General features: G+C 48.1%; 2 protein-coding genes across 6 annotated transcripts in view; one reads left to right on the top strand and one right to left on the bottom strand.

Annotated features, from left to right (window-relative positions):
* The window catches only part of KYAT1 (kynurenine aminotransferase 1), a 32,668-nt gene that overhangs the window by 460 nt on the left and 7,852 nt on the right, over positions 1-24,356 (top strand). For 2 of the 5 annotated variants that reach the window (XM_079113909.1, XM_079113912.1), the window contains exons 1-3: positions 3,142-3,201; positions 21,277-21,430; positions 23,729-23,787. In XM_079113909.1, coding sequence (XP_078970035.1) covers positions 3,157-3,201; positions 21,277-21,430; positions 23,729-23,787 — 258 coding nt within the window. In that variant the 5' untranslated portion in view covers positions 3,142-3,156. Of the gene's footprint in view, positions 1-3,141; positions 3,202-21,276; positions 21,431-23,728; positions 23,788-24,356 lie in introns of those variants that run through there. The other 3 variants (XM_079113910.1, XM_079113913.1, XM_079113911.1) reach the window with 2 other exon arrangements.
* Positions 17,220-24,356, bottom strand: part of ENDOG (endonuclease G) — a 35,782-nt gene continuing 28,645 nt past the window's right edge. The window contains exon 4 of the mRNA XM_079113931.1: positions 17,220-17,235. The gene's annotated coding sequence lies outside the window, so the exon portion shown is untranslated. The remainder of the gene's footprint in view (positions 17,236-24,356) is intronic.

Raw genomic sequence — 24,356 nt, 5'->3', positions numbered from 1 at the left:
AACTTGGGGTCCTGCGTAACAGCGAAGCAACGCTGGCCTCGATCCAAGTCCTGGAATGCCAAGTGCGCATCTCCGTGGATCCTTCTGGGTCTTCTAGTTCCCAGACAGACGGTAGTGTTAGCAACGCAGTTAAACCGTAATCCACACATTGGGAAGGCGTGCAGCCATTAAGACGGAGGTGTTCGGTATGCACTGACATGGGACTGCTTCCAGGGTACCTCGGGTGAAAAATGAAGGTGTCGTGAGCGTGCTGTGCCATTAACATAGACGAAACACCGTTTGTGTCTTTCCACAATGTCAGAATTTATTGAATAACAGTAAATTCACAGGCTACGGGACTTTCATTAATGACAATTTATAGAATACTTGTGGGTCACCTGGTATTCATAAGCTGGGTAATCGCAGATTAATCTATAATATCTTAACACCCAAATTACACAATCACACTTTACAGAAATATATATATATATATATATATATATATATATATATATATATATATATACATACACACACATATTAGGTATATGTGTGTTTATGTATAACAGGAAGGTTAAGAAAGTGTTAAGGCAATCACCGGGGTTTAGAAGACTGAACTGAGAGCAAAGGTAGAGAGAAGATATGAATTCTGTTGTTGGTGGTTAAATAAGAACTTCAGAGTGCAGAGCTGTCAAAGCACAGAAGCTTATTCTAGACCAAGGTCAGGAAGGTGGCAGTTTCACAGTGTCAGCTTGAGATGTCAGTTTAGAGTGGAATTTGTGTGATCATTACACAAAGGTAAAACCACACTCAACTGAAGCAGAGATTCCAGTTCCTTACTGTAACTATTTTCCTGGGCATGACTCATGACAGGTGACAGAGTCAGAGTCCTGCTGTGTCCAGTCCCAGTGTGCTCCTTCTTTTACTTATCTCCAATGAGGGGTTCGCACCTGGTGAGGTTGATAAGCTCCTGTGTCTGATATTCCCTTTATAATTTGGGATAGCCACATGTCCAGGTACTCCTCGACTGAGGTGCATACGTTGGCATGTATGTTATCATTGTGTGCCTTATGGTGGTGCCAGACAGATGGTAGTCGTTTGCTTGTAGAAACAAGGTATAGAGTCATCCCACCTCAGCCCTTAAACTCAAAATGGAGTAGCTTATGGCAACCTATTGCTTTACAAAATGTAGTGACAAAGGTTTAAGCACAGTCTGAAAACGTGTTCTACACATCGCAGAGTGACTCAGAGCAGAGCACAGCCTGCTCTCCACACAAGAAGTGGGAAGAACATCATTGAGCAGGACTGAGATTTGCATACTAAGTCATCTGTGGATGTGGATGTGGTTGAGTGTCTGTGGGGTGTGTGAACCAGTTGTCTGATGAAATGCACAAATTGTTGACTGATTTCTCACCCAGGAGCCCTGGTTGCATCCTACCCTGTGTGCATGGGGTTGTGAGATGAACAAGTTGTTAACTGCTTGCCTCACACAGAACTGGGGTACCGGGTACGTCCACAAGGGGGAGATACTTATTGTCTTTTGCACAGACGGATTATCCAAATTGGGGTGAAGTCCTCTGTGGAGCCACTGCCTTGTTTCAACTCTCCTGCTGGGAGGTCTTGTTTTCCCTTTTATAGAGGAGGAAAGGCCCCAGGGAGGGAAGGGAATTCAGCAACCTCAGCCAGGAAGCAGAGAGGCTGGAGCTGGAGCACAGGAAGATTTTACAGTAATGCTAGTCTGATCCCACTTGTCCTGCTCCGTACTGGGAAGCTGCTTTGCTGTCAGTCATGTAACACCCTGTGGGGCCAGCCGGGCACAGGCATCCATAGCTTCTTATTGCCAGAACAAGTGGAGCGCCCGGGGAGCAAGCTGTAATCCCAGCAACTGGGACAGCTGAAGCGGGAGGATTGCAAGTTCAAGGCCAGCCTAGGCAACTTAGCAAGATGCCTGTCTTAAAATAATTTTTTTTTTTTTTTTTTTTTTTTCGGTTCTTGGGATCGAACCCAGTGCTTGTACTCTACCAACTGAGCTATCGCCCCAGCCCAAAATAAAAATTTTTAAAAATTAAAAAGGGCTGTGGATGTAGCTCTGTGGTAGAGCACCCCTGGGTTCGATCCCCAATATTGGGAAAAATGAAAGAAAAAAAAAAAAAGAAAGAAAAGAAAAAAAGAGTGTTGCCCAAAGGGAACTCCCAGAGCACCTCTCTGTCCTCCTCCCCCGGAGAGGCTGTTGGGCCCCTCAGAGTGTCCCTCAGTACCCTGGATCATCAGTACTGACACACTGGAACCTACTGTGTGCCTGTCGAACTGCCAGAGGCTGAAGGTCTAAGGAGAGCAGGGTGCAGCTCAGACAACCTGGTGCTCACTCAGCTAGAGGTCTGTGGGTTCACAGAGGAGGGGGCTGCGCCCAGTGGTGCTAGAGTCAGAGAAGGCTCCCACCAGAGGTGACTTAATTTGCAACAGAAAGTGTTTGGAATGTCTGGAAGGGGTAATGTCAGAGAGGCTGGAGACTGAAGCTGACTTGGCTTGTCCCCGACCCTGCTTGAGGCTTACTAAGGGGCTGCTGGAAACTGACAGGATCAGAGAACAGTCAGCATCTGTGTGACTCATCCTCTTCCCCGGGAATATGGTTTCCCACCCTCAACATCTCCACTCAACCTCCTGAACCTCCAAAGGGCTGGCTCCTGACTTTCTAATCCAGGTGGGGTGACAGAGCACAGGACAGCTAAGGGCACTAAGCAAGTTCTTCACTCCACTTCCTCCACCCCCCATCTCAGGCAGTCCCCGGAGCAGCAGCCCTTGCTGATGAAATCAGGGTATCCAGTCTCAGGACTGGAGGCTCCTCTGTCCTGTCTCCAACTTCCTGGGGTTCAGGATTGCCACTGTGCCAGGATACCTAGCTGACCAGGAGCAGGCTTGACCCCTGCTTCTGCAGTCACCAGGCTAAATCAGGTGTAGCTGGAGAGGAGGTCACTGCCATTCCTGCTGTTTCTGGGGCCACATTTCATTCCTGGAGGGCACTGCCAGCTCTCCGAAAAATATCCAAAGGGCACATCCCACTGCCTCATTCCTGCAGAGCTGGGTGCTTCAAACTTCCAGCTGGGGACCTCTGCTTTTCTAGGAGTCTGGTAAGTCGTTTCCCTGCTCTGAGCCTCAGTTTCTCCACCTAGAAAACTGATGGGCCCTTCTCAAAGGTTCCTGCCAATCGTTTCTCCTATTCAGGTATGAACCTGCCCTTGGGAATGAGATTTTGGTTTTGGATCTGAGCCTGTACCAAAGGGATTGAGGGGTGGGATGCCTGCTATCTGTCTCCCTGGACCAATTCCCTTTGGGCTGAGAACCTGTGGTGGGCCTCTGAATCTATTTTTCTCTCCACCAGTTCCCAGGCCAAGGGAACTGGGATTGTCTCTGCTCCTTAAATACCCCCAGGCTGTCCTTTCCTTCAGGGTCAACAATCGACTCAACAGGTTTTCACCAAACGTTTGTCTTTTGGAAACTCTTATTGATAAAAAAAAAAAAGAAAACAAGAAAAAATCTGGATTCACTATCTCATAAGAGACTTTCTTTTTTTTTTTTTTTAACTATAAATTGCATTTATTCATAGTTGAGCATACTTTACTCATATTATCCAGATCAATTTTATTACAGTGCAAACAATATATAAAACTTCTAAAATATTTTGTAAGATCATCATACATGAGTTGAAGTGTTTTTTGTGTAATCACAATCACTACTTCTGATGTACTGAAGACTATGCTATTTAGTATTTTCAACTATACTATATATGCTTTGGTTGTGGATTTTACCTCTAAAATTGGCTTAGTCAAATGAATAAAGAAAAACACTAATGTATTAAAATGACAATGATGAAATAAAACAATATGATTCTTGAGGCCTTTTAAAATCTTCATTCCCTTCCATTTAGATTCAAGTATTAAATGTATGGTATTAATTAAAATCCAAATATGAGAGTTTACATTAAATATATGCAAACTTATGTAAAGCAAATAAATAGTATATGCTCTATAATGCACTTTCACCCAAATAGCATTTCACCCATAAGAGACTTTCTTGTGTCATTAAACAAATTTTTGCAGAAAGTTATAGGTTTAATTTTTTGTTTTCTTTTGGTACGGGGGACTGAACCAGAAACACTTTACCACTGAGTTACATTCCCACTATTTTGAGACAGAGCCTCACTAAGTTGCTTAGAGCCTTGCCAAGTTGCTGAGGCTGGCTTCAAACTTGCAGTCCTCTTGCCTCAGCCTCCTGAGTCACTGAGATTGCAGTGTGCGTCGCCACACCCAGCTCAGCATCTTTTTTTCTCTCTCATGGTGCTGGAATTGCACCCGCTAGGCAGGCCCTCTACCACAAAGCTACATTCCCAGCCCGGTGACTGCATTGTCATCCCACAGCTAGTTCATAATGAGCAGGGGCCATTTTTCCACACTGGGGTAGATTTGTCTGCCTAAGCATGATGACCCCTTTCCTGTCCGCCTTCTTTAGAGTCACTGTGTTGTCTCAGCAACTGGGGGTCTCTGGTAGTCTGACCCCAGGGATGCTGAACATCTTTAAGGCCCCAGATAGCTCTCTGCCTATGAAAAGCTGACTTAGCTCAGATAGCAAGTCATCCTGTAGAGAAGCATCAGAACCAAGGGTCCTAATTGTCCTCATTGATGTAGGTGATGTGAGGCCAGCCTGGGAAACCATGGTCACCTGTCTGCCCTGCAAAGTGGAAGCCGGACAAGGGGTGGCCCCTGTCCCTGAGGGACTGGTGCTGTCCCGTGAACAGGGGAGCTAAGAGTGGTGGCAGCACTCCCCTCCTCAGAGAGGGCAAAGGTTTGGGGCAAAGGTTTTGGCTTTAGAAAGAAGTGAACAGCAGTGTGAGCCCCAGCTCAGGCGCTCCGGGCTGAGTGAGTTTTGTTTGTCCTGCTCTGGAGCAAAATAGGGACAATAAAAGTTTCTTTATAAGCTGGGGTGCTGTAACTGGACCCAAGTTCAGCTGCTTACCACGTGACAGGCCAATTAAGTAGAGAAAAGGTGTTTTAGCAGCATAGGTAACTTCATTCAAAAAGCAGGCTCAGCTGGGCACAGTTGCACACACCTGAAATCCCAGTGGCTTGGGAGGCTGAGGAAGGAGGATCATGAGTTCAAAGCCAGCCTCAGCAACTTAGTGAGGCCGTAAGCAGCTCAGCAAGACGCTTTCCCTAGATAAAAATATAGAAAGGGACTGGGGATGTGGCTCAGTGGTTAAGTTCTCCTGTGTTCAATCAAGCAAACTCGACTAGAGGATGGAGGATCCTTGCCCAATCCATCTTTCCAGAAACCTCTTTAGAGGTGGTTTGCACAGGCAGTTGATGGCTGTCCCCAGTCTGGTGGACACCTTTCACTGCAGGTGACCCAGATGATGCACATCTGATCCTGCCCACCTGGTCACCAGATCTTTTCACACACAGTTCCTGGTATATTGCATAATGGACAGGCCAGAGGGGAGGCTGCCCAGAGGCCCTTTTGCTGATCTCTAGACTCTTAGTAATTGAAGAAGACGTCCTTTGGGTTTGGCCTCAGTGAGGACTAGGGCACATAGCACACAGGTCAGGCATGTACCAGGCGTTCCCTGAATTCAGAGGAGGGCCTGGGTAGACACAGAGGCTCAGAGAAGGGGCAGAGCTGTGCGGGCCCTGCCGGAAGGTGGGGTCACAAGGCTTGCCAGGTGAGGGGCAGAACTCGAGCACGTGTGGGCCAGGGCAGTCCCAAGGCAGAGGATCTGTACCTTCAGGAAAGGAGGGATCATGGAGGCTGCTGAGGTGGATTCTGGCCACTGCACAGGCCGGGCCGAAATGGCCTGCACTTTATCCTGTGTCAACACACACTGAACTGACCTGAGCATCAGGCACATCTGATATTACCACCCAGTTCTTGGCCACTGGTCATTCCAGGTATCCTGGGGTCATGCAGGCTGGTGACCATTAACTGCCCATCTAACTGATGGAGGTGTGTGTCCCATGGGGGAGGGCACCGGCCACTGGCCAGCAGCACCTGGTTGACAGCACGGAGCCCTAAGACCTTAGAGGCCTGAAAGGCTGCGCTGGGAAGTGTCCTGAAGGTCATTGGGTACACTCCGGTTCACTGCCCTGGCAGGATTCGCCTCCTGGGTGCAGCCTGCATGCCTGAGCTGACCATTGCAGCACTTGTCCCACTGATTTGTTTTTGATTAACACCAGTAATTGTCGTGGCATTTGTTGGACATGGACTGTTTTCCAGGAAGGCAGTCACCGGGGTTTAGAAAACTGAACTGAGAGCAAAGGTGGTAGTTTCACAGTGTCAGCTTGAGGTGTCAGTTTAGAGTGGAATTTGTGTGATCAATGGTAGGTGGAGTGCTTTCCTTGAACTATTTTTATTTATTTTGTAGATAAGGAAACTGACTTTAAGAGGGGCACACTGACTTGCCTCAGGTCTCAGCCACAGTCTGCCACCCAGCCAGGGACACCAAAGCCTGTGTTCTGATCTTTCCCTCCTCCCCTCCTAAGGGGACTGCTCAGGACTCTGGTCCTGAGTGGGCACCAAGGACTCAGCAGCAGCAGGACTGCCCACAGAGAGCACCCATGTATGCACACTGCGGGCCCACTGGCCTGCATGGGCACACATACCCTGTGTACTGCACATGCCACCCCTGCCCTGCCAAGTCCCTGCAGCAGAGGCTGATCCTGACAGTCAGGCCCCTGGGGCTGACAGGGTTGGTAAGCAGTCCTTCTCCAGCACAGGTGCCACCCAGCTCTCTTCTGCTCCTTGAAGCCAGGTGCCCCAGACACCCCCCAGGCCACCCCCAGTGCTCAGGCACTGCCTTTCCCCAGAGCCAAGGCTGTGGCAGAAGAGACGGGAGGGCCACAAGCTGGGACCCCTTGCCCTGTGACTTCTGCCCTGTGGCAGGCGTCAGGTAGTGCAGAGGGCTCCGAGGAGCTCGGCGGAGGAGTTGCTGCTTCTCACTGTTCTGCCTGTCTTGCCTGCTCGTGCTCTGGAAGGCTAACCCCTGCTTCAGGGCCATTGGAAGGCTCCAGTGCCTGGGCCAGGTAACTTGCTCAGCAAGTCAGAGCTGATTGTACTTTTACTACTGCTCCTGCTCCTGTTATCCGTGAGAGGACAGAGGTATGAGCTAGGGGGAGTCACTCTAGGGGAAGGGACTGACTGACAGGTGTGAGTCTAATAGGGGAGCATGTCAGAGAGGGAACTGACCTACCAGCAAGCACAGATTTTGAACCTGTAGAGGGCTCCCTGTTGATGTAAGGCAGCTCAAGGAGTCAGCAGGTCACTGGGCCCAGGCAGAAGCAGCCAGCCTGGATTTGGCCAACCTCAGGACCATTTGCCCAGGATGGCCCCAGTTTTAGCACTAAAAGTCCCCGCTTCCAAGAAACTACTCAGTCTCCGGTTAGAGATAGTTGGTCCCCCTGGAACACACAGTGGTCACATAATACCTGCCTCTGGGCTTAGATCTGGCCTTCAGCCTCTGGTCCTTTCACTGAGTGCTCTGAGGCCAAAGCACCAGACACTCCCCTGATGTGACACAGGGAATGTTCCTCCTGGAACAATAACAATCCCTGTTGCTCCAGAGCCAGGTAGTCAGCCCCGGGTGTCCTGCAGGGTTCTTGTGGTAACCGAATCAACGGGGAGCTCCACAGTGGCCTCAGCTCCTGGAGTCCACCAGCTCACGTCCACTCCCAGCCTCTGCCCTTGGCATTCTCTTGACCTGGTATAGTTTTTCTCTTCCTTTGGGACTCAGCCATGTCCTCCCAGAAACCTTCCTGGACTCCTTTCTACTCAGCCAGCTGCCCCATTGCGCCCTCTAGTGACCTGGCACTAGTTTCCTGGGACTGTCCTAACAAAATAGCCACTGTCAAAAGTGGGTGGCTTTAAACAATTGAAATTTGTTCTCCCGTGGTATTGGACGTTACGAGTCCAAAGTCAAGGTGTCAATGGGGCACGCTTTCTCTGCGGGTTCCGGGGAAGGATCTTTTCCACACCCTTCTCTGAGCAGACCATGGCATCCCTGGCTTGCAGATGCCTCACTCACCTCTGCCTGTCTTTCTGTGCCATTTTCCTGTGTGCCTGTGTCTCTCCTGCCCATCTTATAAGGACACCAGGTGGATAAAGGTCCACCTGAAACCAGTATGACCTTGTCTTGAATTGATTCATCCACAAAGATCCCATTTCCAAGTAAGGTCCCATTCTCAGGTACTGAGGGTTAGGACTTCAGTGTTGCTTCTGGCAAACAGTTGAAGCCATAACACATCCACACTTGTCAGGAAAAACTTGCTGTATGAATGGAGAAACACTGAGGGGGCATTTCCTTCTCCCCTGGAGCCGTGATCCTGGGTGGCAAGGTCTTGCTGGGCCAGGTCCCTGCTATAGTCCCAGCACAATGCCAAGAACTGGCCAGAGGAGATGCTTGGGAGAGGTTGATGACAGAATGAAGAACCACCTTTGGATGGGTGCTTTGAAATGCTCTGAAAGATAGAAACGGCTGCCTGTGGAAGGGACTGGCAAGTTGCTCAAGTCATGCCAATTTGTGTGTGTGTGTGTGTGTGTTGAGGTGTTGGAGATGGAACCAAGGCCTTGTGCATGCCAGGCCCCTGCCACTGAACTACAGCCCAGCCCTGAACTTATTTCTTTATAAGCAAGTGCTAGTAGCTGTCTCCTTCATGGAACCTTCCAGTGTGGGTGTGGGCAAGCCTGAGCACTTATGGACTAAAATATCCATCTTTGGCTGGGTGCAGTGGTGCATGTCTGGGATCCTAGCAACTTGGGAGGCTGAGGCAGGTGGATTGCAAGCTTGAGGCCAGCCTGGGCAGCTTACCCATCCTAACAAGTAAAAAGCTGAACACACTGAAGAACCAGCAAACTCCTCTTAGATCCATCAGAGAACTGAGGTCACAGGACAAATTGCTGCCCTAAAATTGGAGAGACAGACAGGCAGATGCACAGAATCACAACTTACTAGAGTAGAAATTTCCCAGAACCAGTACCTGGGAGGGGGGCCCGATCTGAAATTGACAAATTTCTAGAGCCTCAGTGTGCAAAAGTCTAAGAGTTAAAAGCTTAAGAGAAGCCGCCTTGTGCACCCTGCCTCCCAGAGTCCTACCAGTTCCTTACAGTGCACACTGGAGGCAATCTCATGCTTCTGGAGGGGGAAAGTAGCCATTTTGAAATATACCAGAGGACGCTGTACCACCAAGCTACACCCCCAGCCCTCATAAGAACCTATTTGCAGAGCCTCAGCTCTGGGGATTAATCAGAGTCAACACAAGGGATGAGGAGTACCCAGTTCCAGCCCCCACTAGCCATCCTGCCCGCCTAAGGAAGGCCCCACAGAGCACTGGAAAAGTCCACAACTCAGGAGCATAGGCTCACTCAAGACTGAGGCCTGATCACAGACGCAGTCTGCTCCCCGTCCCCCCAAGTCCCACCAATACATCACTGAAGGTCTGCTTGTTGAATTTCTTTTATTCTGTGCATCAGGCCTGACTTTCCGCAACATTAAAACGACAAGGCATACGAGAAATTAAAATACACAGATTGAAGTCAGAGCAGGCACCCGAACCAGACTCCAAAGTGGTAAGGATGTTGGAATTGTCAGACCAGGAGCTGAAAAAATCCTGGTTAACATGCTGAGGGCCCAAGAGAAAAACACGGACAATGCAAGAATAGATAGACGATGTTGGCAGGGAGAAGGAAAGAATGAAAAAGAAATGCTCAGGTTCAAACACTGAAATGAGTGATGACTTTTGTGGACTCATCAGTAGACTGGATGTAGCTGAGGAAAGACTCTCTCCACTGGAGAATGTGACAGCAGAAATGTCCCAAACTGAAAAGCAAAGAGAAAAATCACTGGCGGCGGGGCAGGGAGAGAAAACAGAATAAAATATTCCAGAACTGGGAGGCAAGTAGGAAAGCTGTGACATACATGTAATGGAAATACCAAAAGGAGAAGTAAAAGAGAAAGGAACGGAAACAATAATTGCAGCAATAATGACTGAGAAGTTTTCTCAAATTAACATCTGATGCCAAGCCACAGATCCAGGAACCTCAGAGAGCACCGGTCAGGACAAATGGAAAACAAAAAAACCACATCTGGTCATATCATATTGAAAGCTCAGAAAATTGAAGATAAAGAAAAAAACAATCTTGAGGGAATGGGGATAGGTGAGTGGTAGAGCACTTACCCAACTGCTTGAGGCCTGGGATTCATTCCCAGCACCACAAAAAAGAAGGGAGGCGGGCAGACGGGCATTAGAATCATATACAGCCTCTCCTAGAAACCGCACAGGCCAGAAGTGAATGGATCGATAGCTCATATTGTCTATTTAAATTATTTCAGGAAAGTAAAGGAGACATTATGATATCTTTGGTATAAAAAGGGTGTTGAGGACTGAGGGTGTAACTCAGTGGTAGAGCGCATGTAAGGCCCTGGGTTCAGTCCCCCAAAATAAATAAATAAATAAATAGGACATTGAATCTCATGGGATCACAAATCACTGTCCCAGGGGATGACATGTGAGAGGAAGGAATAGGGCATTGGAACCATTCCACCAAGGTTTGCTGAGCACCTGCTCCATGCCCGGCAGGCGCTGGGGACTGGCAGGCAGGACAGACAAATTCCTGTCTCCTGGCACCTTGTGTTCTAGCAAAGGACACAGGCACTAACAAACTCACCGAGAAATAGGTGGTGATACAGGTTCCAGAGAAAGAGAAGACAGCCAAGGCCTGGCAGGCGAGGACACCACTTTATGCAGGGGCTCGGGCAGTCTTTTCTGGTAAGGAAGTGAACTTAAAGACACAGGAGAAGAGCATTCCAGGCAGGGGAACAGCGAGGGCAGAGGAGGCCCTGAGATGCTGCTTGGCTTAAGATGCACAACCAGTGTTATGGCTGGGATCTGGAATGTCTCCCGGAGGCTCGTGTCTTCAACGCTTGGTCCCCAGTGCAGCAGCGTCCAGCCGTGGGGCCTTCAGGAAGGCGATTGGATCAGGAGGGCTCTGACCTCATCAATGGATTAATCCACTGATGAATTCATAATTTGTTGGCTTCACTGGAGGTGGTGGAAACTATAGGAGGTGGGACCTAATTGAAGGGAGTAGATCCTGGGGGATTATATCTTCATATCTTGTCCTCCCCCCCTGCCCCCTCTGCTTCCTGGCTTCCATAAACTGATAGTTTTCCTTCACCATGCCCTTCTGCCAGCAAGGCCCATAGCAACAGAGCCAAGATACCGTGGGCACAAAGTGTTGAGATGTTTGTAATGCAGCCATAGGTTGTGAGGTGGCAACAAGCTACAGAATCAGGATTTTGTGATGGGAGTCACCTATCTCTATCTTTCTTGCAAGAAAGAAAGAAACTATCTTGCTAGAGCTACGTTTAGTTCAGATCTACAGTTGTTAGTCAGTTTTCCATTGCTATGACAAAATACCTGAGAATAACAGCTTGAAGGAGGAAAGACTCATTTTGGCTCACAGTTTCAAATGTTTTAGCAGCTTGGCCAGCTCATCTCTGCTGCACATGGCCTCAGCAGGGGTGCCTTGACTGGAGGCTGGAGAATGCACTTCAAGGACAGTCCTCTGTCCTTGGCAGCCCTTGTCTGTGGCTGGAAACCTGGAGTTTTCTGTTAGCCAGGAGGGGATTTGGCCAAGGCCTTTTTCCTTTCCATGTGGGCCTTTCCACAGGCCGTTTGGTCTTTCTCAAGCATGGTGGCCAGGTTCCAGGAGGGAACGTCCCAAGACAGCAGGGCAGACATGAGAGCACTGTTTTGAGCAAGCTTGGATGCCACACCCTGTCTCAGCTGGCGCACTCTGTGAGCTGCCCCCAGTGTCACGGGAGGGGAAAAAGATGCCGCCCCTCCATGAAGGGGTTTCAGTCACACTAGTAGAACTCACGGAATACAAGGTGCCATTGCTTCTGTTCTTTGGAAAAATTCAGTCTACCCAAGGCCCAGACTCCCATCTTGGTGCTCCACCCTCTCCTATCCACATGGTCCCAATGCCTCCCTTATAACGCCTCATTCCATCCAGCATAGAAAGAAGGGAAGGGAGGCACTCGCCACGTGCCACTTGTGATTAGGCTGCACTGCCAGAGCACAGCACAGGAACCTGGCTAAAAGATGAGGGATCTGTCACTACAGAACAGGGTGGGTACACCATGTCCAGGCCAGATCCCAGTGCCACCTGTCTGGCCTTTTACAGAAGGGCTGGCTGGCTTCTCTAGAAGAAGAATGGGTATAGGGGAACAGCTGACAGTCAAGAATAGCCAGGGCAGGGGCTGGGTTGTGGCTCAGTGGTGGAGAGCTTGCCTGGCATGTGTGAGGCCCTGGGTTCGATCCTCAGCACCAAAGAGAAATAAATAAATAAAACAAAGGTCTAAATATATGTAAAAAGAATGGCCAGTGTGCCCGGACAGCAGCAACACATGGGACCGCAACAGGAAGTGAGATGGGACAAGTGGCCTCAGACGAGATCTAACAGAGCCTATGGTGCACGGGAAAGCCTTGTTTTCTGTCTTGTTTTTGCAGTACTGAGGATGGAACCTAGGAGCCCCAGTTCTAAGACTTTGGATTTTATTCTTAGTACAAAAAGAGTTCAGGAAGAGAAAGGCAGCCTGGCACCCACAGATAGGACTGTGCTTTCCTGTTGAACATGAAATCAAAGCAAAAACAAGACCACTGAGTAATCCCATCTGAACACAGACCAACGTGGACATTGTCAGAGCCACACAGTTGCTAGCACCCATCTCTCAGACTTACGTAAGCGACAGCTGCTTCTTCACCAAGTACAGCTCTAGCCTCACTTCAGCCGGCCATTCCTATGAATAAAATATGTTGAGGTGCCCAACCATAAAATTATCCCTGCCACTCAGAGAACACCTGAGTCCTTGGACCCTCCCCCAAACACTCAACCCAAGTTCAGATTTTCTAAGTTTCCTCTTTTTGGAGGCTGGGTGCCTTTACCCTCACTGCAGCTTGTTCAGATGCAGCAGTGCCCTGAGGGGTGGCTCCTTCCACAGCGTGGCTCTCTTCTGCCTCATGGATATGGAGCGTTTCAAACAGATACAAAGGGAAGGAGTATAGTGGCCCCCAAACCTCAATTAATGGCTCATCTCACTTCACTATACCCCAGCTATTTTCCCTGTTCTTCCGACTGTATAGTTTTTGTTTGTTTTTTAATTTTTTTAGGTATTGACAGAACTTTATTTTATTCATTTATTTACATGTGGTGCTGAGGATCAAACCCAGTGCCTCACATATGCTAGGCGAACTCTCCGCCACTGAGCCACAACCCCAGCCCCCATCGGGGTAGTTTGGGAGCAAATCCTGGATATATCTTAAAACTTTATGTAAGGGCTGGGGTTGTAGCTCAGTGGTAGAGCGCTTGCCTAGTATGTGTGAGGCACTGGGTTTGATCCTCAGTACCACATAAAAATAAATAAATAAAATAAAAGTATTTTGTGTCCATCTACTAAAAATTTTTGTAAAAAACTTTATGTCCCTAAAACAGAAGGGATATTTTTTGTTTTTTGTTTTTTTGTTTTTTTGCGGTGCTGGGGATTGAACCCAGGGCCTTGTGCTTGTGGGGCAGGCACTGTACCAACTGAGCTATATCCCCAGCCCAGAAGGGATATTTGATATTTTTTAAAGCAAGGCTGGAGGTATAGCTCAGTGGTACAGTGCTTGCCTATCATGCGTGGGGCCCTGGGATCCATCCCCATCATTGAAGAAAGACGTTTAAAAAGCAATTCCCAATTCCATTGCTATGGTTTAAATATCCCCTCCTAAACTCATTTGGAAATTTAACTACTATTGTAACAGTGTTGAAACTTGAGGCCTTTAAGGGGTGGTTAGGTCATGAGGGCTTTGTCCTCATTAATGGATTACTGTCACAATCACAGCTTTGGGTTTGTTTTCACTGCCGCTGATTTGTTATTAAAAAAAAGTTGGGCCCTCTTGCTCAGTTTCTGTCCCTTGCTCCTCCACCTTTGGCCATGGGATGACACAGCAAGAAGGCCCTCACCAGGAGCCAACCTTGACCTTGGATTTTCCAACCTCCCAAACTATAAGGAAAAGACAAAAAAACTGTTCTTTACAAATTACCCATTCTCAGGTATTCTGTTATAGCACCAGAAAACAGACTAAGACAACCATCACCATACCTACAAAGTGAATAATTCCTTCATTAGGTGCAATACCCAGTCAGTGGTCACAGTTGCTCCATGAGACTTGCCCTAACATTTGCAGGGCTGCACCCCAGATGTCTGCATATTTACACTCTGGAATTAAGCTGCCTTCTGGCATTTCCCCAGGGCCCCACAGCTCACCTTGAGGACAGTGGCTGAAGATGCTGTGCTCTGTCTAACCCTTGCTACCTGTGCCAGCCCAAGCAGGCGTACATCTGCTGGGCAGCAAAGGGTGGGGCTGAGGTCACCCAAACCTGAAATCACCCCCATGGGGGATGGAAGGGAGGCTGGAAGGAAAAGTCCTAGATGAGTGCAGGTCCCAGGAAGTCTTAGCAAAACCAGTGGGAGACCCTGAGAGGGTCCTCTGTCCTTCAGGCACTGGCCTGGAGCAGCCCACAGGCATGGCCTCAGTGCTTGGAGTGAGTGATGGCTTTCCTCAGCAGGCTCCAGAGAGTCCAGGAGACACACTCCCACGGCCACCATGAAGGCACCGCCTTATGTCCCTCCTTTTCAACCTCGGAGCTCTTTTTTAACAGCTTTATTCAGATATAATGCCTATTCCATATATTCAGCCATTTCAAGTGGATCATTCTCTGGTTTTTAGTGTACACTTAGGGTGGTACAACCATCATCACAATCTAATTTTGGAACATTGTCATCACACCCAAAAGAGACCCCAAGCCAGGCACAGTGACACACACCTGTAGTTCCAGCACTTGGCAGAATGAGGCAACAGGTTGCTCAAGTCCATGAGTTTGAGACCAGCCTGAGCAACACAGCAAGACCTGTCTCAAAATCCATTAAAAATGGCGGGAGATGGGAGAGGATGTGGCTCAGTGGTGGAATGCTTGCCTACCATGCTTTGGGGCCCTGGGTAAATTAATTAATTAGTTAATTAATAAAACCCCAAACCTATTGGCAGTCATACCAACCCTCCCAGCTCAAGGCAGGGACTGATCTGTCTCTATAGATTCACCTATTTCATACCAATATAATCCTATAACTTTGGTGTTTTGCCAGTATCTTCTTTCCCTTAGAATGTTTCCAAGGTTCATGCTTTTTAGCATGGATCAGTACTTCATACCTTTGTGTGTGTGTGTGTGTGTGTGTGTGTACTAGGGAGTGAACCCAGGGCCCTGTGCATGCTAGGCAGGTGCTCTACCACTGAGCCACATTCCCAGCTCTTTTTGTTTCTTATTTTATAACAAGGTGATTTATCCTCCACAAACCTTCTGTGACTTACTTAGACACCCTACAAGTTGTTCACATCATTAATATTTATCCTATCCCTGCCCCCATATTGGGAAAATCCCATCATTTTATTTTAGGATAAAATTTTTACTTTACCAGACAAATTTTTTTCTTGGGCAAAAGCATTCTCCAAAAATATATCCTAAGACATCTCAAAAAGTATATGTCAGTACTGGGCTGAAATAACCAGTTTTCTTAGTAAAGACAGCAGAAAATTTAAAAGTGAGAGAAAGAGAGTCAAAAGCCTTCAATCAGACAAAACAAAAGAGAATTAAAAATAGGGCTGGGTTGTAGCTCAGTGGTGGAGTGTTTGCCTGGCATGTGTGAGGCACTGAATTCGATTCTCAGCACCACACATAAATAAATGAATAAAATAAAGGTCCATCAACATCTAAAATTTTTTTTTTTCAAAAATTAAGCAGACTCAGTTATTTCTAAGAATTTGGGGCAGTTTACCTTGGGAAGTTTTATTTTTTTATTTTTGGCACTACTGGGGGATTGAACCCGGGGCATTTTACTACTGAGCTACATCCTCAGCTTTTTTTCTTTTTCTTTTGAGTCAAGTCTCACTAAGTTGCCCAGGCTGGCCTGCAACTGGTGATCCTCCTACCTCAGGCTCCTAAGTAGCTGTGCGCCACCACATCTAGCCCTGGAGGGTTTCAATTGAACTCTGCCCAATTCAGGACTCATTTTGTCTGATGGTTGGACCAAAAGTCAATGCTGGGAAAATGTCTGGGGTCAGCAAGGTGTGCTGCTTATTGGGATTCCTTCCCAGAAAGCCACTAACGGGCCAGATATCCCCTTCTCTGCCTCTTGGGAAGCCCTGAATATCACAGAGTCTGGGATAGCCCAAGGCTTGGGCCGACCAGGCTTATGTGCACCTCTAACAGCTTTGTCAGAGCTCCTTCTAGCCCAGAAGTGGGGTGTTTTCTGAAGTGGAATCCTACGAGACCACTGCACGTCGTGGTCAGTTACCCTGACACCTCCATTATGACTTCGGTCACCTAGGGTCACCCTCAGTGGGCCAGGACGAGCGTTCGTCTCTTATCTTCAGAGTCCCCGGACCCTCCTGTAGGTGGACCCCTGACAGGACTGTCACTGCGGCCATCAGTTTTTAGCCTTAACCAAGGCAGTCATCATAACTGACATCAAACTAAAAGAGCACAGTGATTATATTAACTCAGAGCACACTTTCACTTTCAGATGCATAGATCATGCTGATTTGTCATAATCTTCTTTTCCTTAGTCAAGGGTTTATAATTGTGAGTAGAATTCTCCCTTGGGGGCACCCAGATAGAATTAGGGGTTTCTGGAGGATCCAAGATGGCGGTCTAGAGGGAGGCTGTGTTCCTTGTCGCTCCGCAATGCCGGATTCAAGCAGAGGATATCTGTTTCTCGGTGAGGCAGTTTTTGCTGCTTATCGATCCCCTGCTCTTTACCCCATTTGTCTGCTATGATCACCTGCAATCTGCCAGCATATCAACGCCTTTTTTGAGAGCAGATTGCTCACTGTCAAGCGTCTATCATCCGCCATTTGCCTGCCTCTCGCCTGTCCATCGCCTGCCTTACCCCTATCCATCACCCAACGCTCGAGGTTCACCTCCCGATTGTCCGACAGCTGCCAGCAGACTGACCGCAGACCGCCAGTAGAGAACCAGCTGCCTGCTGCTACCTGGAAGTTCACTGTTACAGTACCTGCAGGTTTGATTACACGTGGCTGCTGCCATTTTGAGACAATAGCCAGGCCCTGTAGGACCCCTAGCCGGATTGACAGAGTCCCGTCCCCAGGATCCCTCAGCCCAACTGATCACTCCCTGCCTCTGGGGCCCTCACATCAACTGACTGCTCCCTGCCGCCAGGACCCCCAGACCAACTGACTGCGCCCTATCACCGGGAACCCAGACCGACTGATTGCACCCAGCCTCCTGGATCCCACAACCACACCAAACACACCCGACCTCTAGGACCACTGCTGGACCAACTGCATCCTGTCTCCAGGACCTCCAGCTGACCACGTCCACCCCTGAGCTGCAGCTCCCCATTTGCCAACACATTTCAAAGCCAGAGCGGCCATCTTGGATAATCCTGGAAGCAGTAGCTCCGATCTTCGGGTGGGGCAAATCCCATCCTGAGACGCCTGCTGCAGGCTTGAAGCTCATTGTCAGGTACCTCTCATGCATCAGGCTACTGAACACTGGGAGGTTTCATTAGTATATGACTATTATACAGTAGATTTTCTTTTTTCTCCTTTTTAAAAAAATAATTTAAGTTTTTATTTCTTTACTTTTCTTGCTCTCTTTTCCTTTTGTTTACCTGTTCCCTCAGAGTCGCTTTCTCCCTTATTTACATGCTAACATCCGATTTCTTTTGATTATACTCTCACCCTTTCTATTTTCTAGAATTTCTGTGTATTCTTTTATTATCCCATTAACAGCCATATTCTTCATCCCTCTGCATCCTCTTTGTCCTCCATTAGAAACTGCAGACATTATTGTAAACCTGTTTGTTTTACCGAAGATAACATTTGAACACATTTTGTTTATTATGACAATTTTGTTATTGTCCCCATAGGGGCTATTTGGTCTAGGATTGCATAGTGTCTGATTTGGGCACTGCTAATGTTGATCTCCCCTTAAAGAAAGGGTTTTGGAAACCTATAGGGCCACTATAAGCCTATAGGGGGAAATCTGCAATACCCCCAGATCTGCAGCGCTAGCGGGGAAGATACATGAACAACATGAAAAAACAAGGGAAGAAAATGATCCAAACAAATCTAGATTCTATAGTAATAGAATCCAATGACAGTATGTTAGAAGAAATGTCAGAAAAGGACTTCAGATTATACATGATTAAGATGATTCACAAAGCAAAGGGTGAGATAAGAGAGCAAATGCAGGCAATGAATGATAATACCAATAAGCTGAAAGAGCACCTGCAGGAAGCAAAAAATCATTTCAACAAAGACATAGAGAGTCTCAAAAAAAAAAAAAAAAACCAAACGGAAATCCTTGAAATGAAGGAGACAATAAACCAAATAAAAAACTCAATGGAAAGCATCACCAACAGGCTAGACCACTTGGAAGACAGAACCTCAGACAATGAAGACAAAATATTTACTCTTGAATATAAAGTCACCCAAACAGAGAAGATGGTAAGAAATCATGAACAGAATCTCCAGGAACTATGGGACATCATGAAAAGACCAAATTTAAGAATTATTGGGATTGAGGAAGGCACAGAGATACAAACCAAAGGAATGAACAACCTATTCAATGAAATAATATCAGAAAATTTTCCAAACCTGAAGAATGAAATGGAAAATCAATTACAAGAGGCTTGTAATCAATTACAAGAACACCAAAAGCACAAAATCACAACAGATCTACACCAAGGCACATTATAATGAAAATGCCTAACATTCAAAATAAAGATAGGATTTTGAAGGCCACGAGAGAAAAGCATCAGATTACATATAGGGGGAGACCAATACAGATTGCAGCCGACTTCTCAACCCAGACTCTAAAAGCTAAAAGGGCCTGGCCAACATATTTTAAGCTCTGAAAGAACATGGTTGCCAACCAAGAATCCTATACCCAGCAAAACTAACCTTCAGAAAGAAAGAAAGAAAGAGAGAGAGAGAGAGAGAGAGAGAGAGAGAGAGAGAGAGAGAGAGAGAGAGAAAGAAAGAAAGAAAGAAAGAAAGAAAGAAAGAAAGAAAGAAAGAAAGAAAGAGAAAGAAGGGAGGGAGGGAGGGAAAGAAAGAAAAGAGAGAGAGGGGAGGGGAGAGAGGAAGAGAGGAAGGGAGGGAGGGAGGGAGGGAGGGAGGGAGGGAAAGGAAGAAAAAAAGGAAAAGAAAGAAAAGAAAAAAGAAAGAGAAAGGGAAAGAAAGAAAGAAAGAAAGAAAGAAAGAAAGAAAGGGAAAGAAATAAAAAGGAGAAACCCTCCAAATGAATGTGATCTTGGCATCTGCCCAGAATCTTCCTTTTCTGCCCTCTTTGTCCAGGGTCTGCTAGTTGCAAGTGGCTAATACCCAACGGGTCAGCTTTGTCCTGGTATGGCTCACCACAGCTATCACCAGAGTGCTAGGCCAGAGTTTCACTAAGTAGCGCAGGCTGGCCTTGAACTTGCAATCTCCTTGCCTTGCCTCTGAGTAGCTGAGATTACAGGTGTGTGCCGTCACATCCAGCAATGCCAAGCTTTTGTCCTGCTTTTAGCTACCCATTGGTCCTCCCAGCAAATGGTTAGTGCTTTTCGCAAGAGCAGCCTCTCATCCCCTGCTGCAGTCGTGCGGGTGAAGTGGTATCCTACTGTGACATTTCCCTGATGGCTGACCGCTGATGTTCAGCATCTTTAGTATGGATTTACTAGGTATTTACATATCTTCTCTGGCAAATTCTAATTTATGATTGGCAAATATCTCCCCCATTCCATGGTTGTTCTCTTCTCTTTTTAAATGCGTGTCCTTGGAAGCACAGAAATTCTAAGTGTTGACCATGTCCAGTTGACTTAATTTTGTTGCATGTGCTTTTAACATTATGTCTAAGAAACCGTTCTGTCTCCTCAGGTGGCAGAGATATACTCCTGATTCCTTCTTCAAGTTTGTGTAGGAAAAATAACCTGTGGTTCTTCTCTGCTCTTGTACCACAACAACCAATACAGAGGACTTGTGTAACCCCAGAAGTTGTGGGGAAACCAGATGTGGTGGTGCATGCCTGTAATTCCAACTATCAGGGAGGCTGAAGCAGGAGGATCTCAAGTTCCAGTACAGCCTGGACAACTTAGTGAGACTCTGTCTCAAAATAAAATTTAAAATAAAAAGGGCTAGCAGATAGCTCAGAGGGAGAGTGCTCCTGGGTTCAATCCCAGCGGTGCCATGGGGCAACACGTGTCCACATGCAGGGCCCAGTAGAATCGGCCCCAGAGGTTAAGGAAGCAAAGTAGCAGGTGTAATAAGAAGACAGAAATGCCATTCCAGTTACCCATCACACATCAGCAGGCCCAGGAGTCAGTGTTTTCAGCAAAAGTGACCTTCGAGTCCCTGAAAAGTAACCTAGGCAACTGTTATCATCACGACCCTCATGTTAGAGAGGTGTGATCCACAAAATAGCTGTTGGGACCCTAACCCTGTATTGCCCAGCTCAGTGACCACCAAAATCAGTGATTTTTAAGTTGGATCAAAAGAAGTAAAACCGCCAGGCGTGGTGGTGCATCCCTGTAATCCCAGCGGCTCAGGAGGCTGAGGCAGGAGAATTGCAAGTTTGAGGCCAGCCTTAGCAACTTAGTGAGGCCCTGTCTCTAGGTAAAATAGAAAAAAGGGCCAGGAATGTGGCTCAGTGGTTAAGTGCCCCTGGGTTCAATGGTACCAAAAAAAAAAAAAAAAAAAGTACTGCTAGAGAGGGTTCATCTGGATTTTTCCCTGGTGAGAGTTTCATCTTACGCAAGCATCTGCTTCTGTGGTGTTATCAGGATCTCATGGTGGGTGTCTGGGAACAAAGCACAAGGGTAGAGAGGCACAGGTTATGCCACAAAGGGTAATCACTTATTGCGTCCAGGGGTTTATTTCATTTTCCCATCCTGTCTCACCACGGTGGTCCCCAAATATCTCAGCTGTCGATACTCCTCACCTGGCTCACTTCTGCACTGGAGCCGATTTTAACTTTTAAAGGTTACTCTAGTTACTGGTGTTTGTGTGTGTGTGTGTGTGTGTGTGTGTGTGTGTGTGTATGTGTGTGTGTGGCAGGGTTGTCGAGATGACTGTGGTGTAATCGAGCGGTGGAGCACTCTGGCCCATGTCTGGAAGGGTGACACACAGTTGTTGTCGTTGTCATTGTTAGAACTGTGTGGGACCCAGTGCTGAGCTCAGAACCAGCTGCTGGCTTGGCCCTCTTCCCCTCTCCTCTGCCCCGGAGGAGAAGGTGGCAGTGCCGTGGCTCTGGGAGCATGCTCAGGAAGGCTGGAGCCCCGCTCGCCCGGTGCTTGCACCACACTGTAAGTGTCCTCCCCCAGCACCTGCCCCTGCATGGCCCGGGCTCCTGGGATCTGGCGTGGGCCTGGCTTCAAGGCTGTACATGAGCCGGCTCCATCAGGAAACCTTCCCTGACTGCAGCCGGGCTGTCAGCCCTGCCAGGCTGCTGCTTCGCTGGTCTAGAACTTATAGCTGTGCATCTGAGTGGTCAGCTCGGGTGCAGCTGCTGCTACCCCATCTTCCCCCAGTACACAGTAGATGCTCCATAAATGTTGACTGGATGACTGTGATGCATAAAGCGTAAGAACAGGCATTCATTTATCCCAGCACTGGGTGCTGCACTTGATTTCCAGCTTCTTCCTAAACCCACTGAACTCCACCTGTTCCTCTCCCTGCCAGCCTGTGCCCCGCGCCCCTACTCCTTCCCCACCCAGCCCTTTCTACTGCCCCTCACTCCAATGTCTGCTCCCAATTCCCCTCCTCCCCCACTGCCCCTGACTCACTTCGTCTTTTTTATAGAACACATCCCAGGTCAAAAGTAATTCTATGTCATTGAACCCAGGATGCTGTCAATTCGAAGATATGCTGGGACTTCTGGACTGTTCAGGGAAAATGCTACTTAAAATGATGTTAGAGATTGTAAGACATGGCCATCGGAGATGATGCAGAGTGAAAAAAATGCATTTATCAGAATCCAGTTATGTGCCCACCACCAAAATAGCTGAGGAGCAGAAAAGCAGACCCATGGAACAGAATCACCTATTATCCCACCCCGAGAGAGAGGCACTTGGTGAACATTTTGATAAATTTCCTTCCAAAAAGTTTCCCCCATTTACATATGGTCATAGAAAACATGTATGTAGATAGAAATATTTATTAAGGGTTTTTTGGTTCTGAAAAAGACACTAGTTCTCTCAACATGCAGTATTCTGGACTGTTTTATTGATATCAGTGTATATCAATGAACATTTTTCTAAAATGTGTTTGTCTCCCATCCTTTCCCACATTTTTTTAATCCTTAAAACTAAATGTTTATCCCAGCGGCTCAGGAGGCTGAGGCAGGAGGATCACAAGTTCAAAGCCAGCCTCAGCAATGGTGAGATGTTAAGCAGCTCAGTCAGACTCTGTCTCTAAATAAAATACAAAGCAGGACTGGGGATATGGCTCAATGGTGAGTGCTTCAATCCCTAGTACCAAAAAAAAAAATTAAATGTTTGTTTTAGAAAATTTGGAAAATAATAGTTATAAATAAGACAATTAAATATATCTGGTAAACTGACCAAAGTCAGTCACCACTGACATCTTGGCTGCAGCCTGTAGTCCCTGGCATGCATCACCCTCTTGGTAAACAATTTTGAGGTACACTGAGTACTAGGCCTGGTGACAGTATCGGGACTCAGCCAAGGGACAGGGTGACCAGAGCTGACAGAGACCCCCTGGGAACATGGCAGGGTCCCCAATGGGGAGAAGCCAGGCCCTGCACAGCTGGTCCAGGGCCCCCGCAGGAGGCCCAGGTGCCTCTGCTGCTGTTGCAGACACCCTGTCAGGGTCCTGGCCAGCTTCCCTGACCTCCAGGGAGGCTCTGGGCCTCTGAGCCTTGCATCTCCATCTGGTAGGTGGCGATTGTCATGGCACTTCTACGGGATGCTGTGGGGCCCACAGCAGTGTCACCATTGCCTCAGCAGACCAGCTCTGAGGAATGTGAGACCTGGCTCCCTACCTGCCAGCCCTGTGGGACTGTGAGCCCCCAGGACAGCAGGCTCCTGCCTCGAAGCCCTGCTCCTGTAGTACTGAGGGGAGGCCGAGGCCAGGAGGAGCCGATTCCTACCCAAGGCAGGCTGAGCTGGGTGGATGGCAGGCAGGGACAGTCCCTGAGCACCTGTGGGACAGCAGGGAGCTGACCTGAAAGGATTCAGGGAGAACAGTGCAGTGTGATGGGGACTAGGACCCCTGAGACCCTCCCAGGCCCGAGTGAGTGTCCCTCTCACCTGAGTTAGAACGTGGCCTGGGGTCAGACAGGGCTGAGTCTAGTGTAACCTGAACATATCACCCCCCCATCCCTCTGCTCATCTGTAAAATGGGCCCAGGCAAGTCCTTCTGGGAATTAGCTGGGAGAGCTCAGCAAAACCCCTGACTGCTACTGTCCTCCCTGGTCTCCCACCCCTCCCGAGCCCTCGGCCCCTCCTGGGTCAAACTAAGAAGGTAGAGCTGCCTGGCCCCCTGGGAGCACAGATCCCCCATGCCTGTGGCCAGAAAGCAGCTGTCTACAGTTACCACACCTGGAAGATTGCAACACTGACCGTCACTTGTTCTGTCCTCAGCTCACCATGGCCAAACGGCTGCCTGCTCGAAGACTGGATGGAGTGGAATACAACCCCTGGTGAGCTCACGGCCTGGGAGGCATTTGGGGGTCCCCTCAGGCATGGGCTGGCCGTCCCTGGTTGCAGTAACTTGTTGGTACCCAGGACAGGTGGTGGCCACCATAGTCCAGAGAGGCAGCACCCAAGGGAGCAGGCTTAGTCTTGAATCTCAGCTTCGCCCTGCTTGACTGTGGTGCTGGGTCAGGGCACATATCTGCTCTGAGCCTGAGCTTCTTGCTCAGAGTGGAGAACATTATACCTCCCTTGGGAGGAAAAGGTGGCTGCATATCAGAGCAATGGCCACTGACCCAGGCAGACCCTGGCAAAGGACTTTCCTGGGATTACAGCAGAGCCTTGGCATCTGTGGCCTCCCTACGCCCATGGATTCAACCAAGTGCAGATCAAGAGTAATTTTTAAAGTTATACTTGTACTGATCCTGTGGAGACTTTGTACTTGCCATCGCTCCCTAACAATACAGGATGCCAGCACTCACCTGGTGTTAGGTGCTGGTGATGCTGAGATGATTTAAAGTACATAGGGGGCTGGGAGTCACCCCAGCAGTAGAGCCCTTGTCTAACATGCCAGAGA

This window comes from Sciurus vulgaris (assembly GCF_902686455.1).
Source record: "Sciurus vulgaris genome assembly, chromosome: 15".
NCBI classification, from domain to species: domain Eukaryota; kingdom Metazoa; phylum Chordata; class Mammalia; order Rodentia; family Sciuridae; genus Sciurus; species Sciurus vulgaris.
The sequence above is the reverse complement of the archived record's forward strand: the minus strand, read 5'-3'. Positions and strand labels throughout refer to the sequence as shown.